The sequence below is a fragment of the Pleurodeles waltl genome, chromosome 4_1, assembly GCF_031143425.1.
Source record: "Pleurodeles waltl isolate 20211129_DDA chromosome 4_1, aPleWal1.hap1.20221129, whole genome shotgun sequence".
NCBI lineage: Eukaryota > Metazoa > Chordata > Amphibia > Caudata > Salamandridae > Pleurodeles > Pleurodeles waltl.
Window position 1 is genome coordinate 103,907,463 of NC_090442.1, and position 3,057 is coordinate 103,910,519.

Genomic DNA, 3,057 nt, shown 5'->3' on the forward strand with positions numbered 1-3,057 from the left:
GTGTGGATCCATTACTTGTGCAGGCCACACAATTAAGGAACCACCCTCCAACATGCTGCAACAGAAATAATGGGCATGCATAAGTGACAGACATTCTTCCAACCATGCAGCAAGCTGGCAAATACTAGTCTGATATTTTTAGTGATATTGATGAAAACATCCTTGATGCCAAATTGAGAAATTACGTTTGTCAACTAAACAAATCCCTTCACTCAGAGTATTAGGAAAGAACGGGCAAGTTTATTTTTCGGTAACTGTCTTTTCATCCACTTTCATGGTCTTTCTTGGGGGAATGTCAGTAAAAGTCGTATCATTTCAGTCATACGGTCTCTTTTTTTCTTGTGGCTCTTCTAAAAGCCTGTTTGACCTCCTGGTTTCTTAGGCTGTAAATCAGCGGATTCAACATGGGTATAATCAATGTGTAGAACACCGACACCACTCTGTCCTTGATTGTTGAGGTACGTGAGACAGGTTTGGCGTACATGAAAATAAGAGTAAAGTAGAGCAGAGTGACGCAGATGAAGTGTGATGAACAAGTGGAGAAGGCCTTTGTTCTCCCCACAGAAGACCGTATCTTTAGAATTGTCAAGACAATGTATAGATATGAAATGAGGACGATGACAAAGGATAATATTATAAGGACTCCAGCCACTAGGATCAGTACTGCCTCATTTATTGTGGTGTCAGAACAAGAGAGCTTTAACATTGGAGGGATATCACAGAAAAAATGGGAGATCTTATTGGACTCACAGAAAGGTTGCATGAAAGTTAACGTGGTTTGTATGAGGGCATTGAGGATGGCAACGGAATATATGAAACCAATGAAGTGAACACAGACTCTGTTGTTCATGATGACTCGATACAGCAATGGATTACAAATAGCTACGTATCGATCATAAGCCATCACCGGGAGCATGAAAACTTCTGTGCTTCCAATTGTAAATATTAAAAACATCTGTGTTGCACAACCTGGAAATGAAATAGATTTTTTCTTTGAAAGGAAGTTGTTCAGCATGATTGGGACAATAACTGATGTCCCAGAGATATCTATAAATGACAAATTCCAGAGCAGAAAGTACATAGGCGTGTGAAGTTGAGGTGTCACACTTATCAATGTCATGATCCCTACATTGCCCACCAAGGTTGCAATGTAAATCAGGAGAAAGAAAACAAAGAGTAGCAGCTGGAGCAAAGGGTCTTCAGTTAATCCTAAGAGAATGAATTCTGATATCAAAGTCCAGTTTCCTGTTTGCATGGATTCAGATTTAGGAACCCTTCATGGAAGAAGACAACATCAACAGGTGTTGTGAGAGAAAACCTCAAAGACAAATTTACAAAATGAACATGGGATGTTAAAGTTGGGTAATAAGAGACATAAGGCAACATTTATATCATTTAAGTAAATCAAATGAACCTGTCACTTTTTTTGCCTCGGAATGAGCTCAGCAGCCAAATCCGATATTGGCCTGAGAGTCTTCAGCAATGGACAAAGGGGTGAATACAAACAATCTGATCTGATAAACACCAACAGGTAGTGCATAGAAATGCTAAAAGCCATTTTATCCGTAAACTCTTGCTTACCTATGACAGCAACATTTTCCTAATTCAGGTGGAACCAGGAATACATATTATCTATATCTTTGCATACACTACAGTTGAATTGTCTTCATATAGATTGTGAATGCACTTTTTGATTATTATCAGCCTACCACTGCCAGCATTCATGCCAATGCATGAATAAGCACAAGCAATGGTGCTTATCCCCAAAATGATAATACACTTTAATTAGTGCTAGGAAGTATAATTCAGATGCTTTACAGCACAATGTTCAAATAGGTCCATTTACACATTTTCAAAGGGGAACTTTTTCACACCATGCAAAGTGAGATAGTAATAGTACTAATTGCTGTGGACTGGAATTTTTTGTCATTGTGTTTTCGTAAGTGATCACTCTGAGACAGGACCTGAATGTTTTACAATGATGTCTTGAACTAAAAGTACAGCATTTATTACTTTAAAAAATCCCTATAGTAATATATAACAAACAAAGGCACAAAGTTCAGAAGAAAGGATTCCAAATAGGACCCTTAATACAAATCAGGTCAGAATAGGCACTTCTGTCTATAAAAGCAAAAGCCCTCACATACCTAATAGGGTGTAATGCTTCATCCTTGGGCTTGCTCCTCATCGGACTAGTGCTGCCATGTCCAACGGGCCCAGAAAGATGTTTTTGCCAGTGATCACCTGTATGCTGCCGTGAAGACAAGTGTAAGGGTGTATTACCCCTATAGATGAGAGAAATGAGGAACTGGAGAAAGGTTAACATTGACTATAGACCTCACTATCCTATGCATGTCTCTACAAATCAAGTGGTGTTTCATCAGGACCAAAAAACGACATCCTAGTTGTCACTATGGAGATCCTAAACATGCCTGTAATGTGAAAAAAGTAAAACTGAAAAACTTGCCTATAAGCCTAAACACTCTTTTTCAGGATAGACTTGGCTAGAAAAAAAATGACAAAAAAGGAAAAGAAACAATAATCAGAATGCTTTTCATCATGATATGCCTAACATGATCACACACACACAAACAAAAAGTGACACTGTGTCATCTTGATAAATTATTGAAAAACCTCCCTCCCAGTCAGTGTCCAGAAAGGAGAGAGGAAAAAGAAAAAAGATAACAACATCTCTGTCTTACCCTCCTACATTGAAGAAAGGGCCCCTTTGGAGTAACGCGGACCATAGGAGTGGTGTAGAACTGCAATCTACACAAACTAGGGAGACCAAGTTACAGTATAGAGAGCAAAATAACCATTCATTACCAAAATTCTGTACATATATGAGAGGCTAGTAGTCAATAGCATAAATTTGGCAATTATGTTGGTTTAATAATGTCATCTTGGGTCCTGAATTAACCATATGACAGCTCATACCAAAGAAGCATGTGATATAGTTGAGTATCTATTCTCTTCTCTAGAGAAAAACGTTTAACACAGTAAATATCCTATGAGTTGGTACTTCTAGACTTCACTGACACTGTCGTAATTGTAGTG

General features: G+C 38.3%; 1 protein-coding gene across 1 annotated transcript; it reads right to left on the reverse strand.

Annotated features, from left to right (window-relative positions):
• Positions 1–319: 319 nt before the first annotated feature.
• On the reverse strand, positions 320–1,255 carry LOC138287066 (olfactory receptor 5I1-like). The gene has a single exon (XM_069227426.1). It carries the CDS (start codon positions 1,253–1,255, stop codon positions 320–322), a length of 936 nt encoding a protein of 311 aa, XP_069083527.1.
• Positions 1,256–3,057: the final 1,802 nt, after the last annotated feature.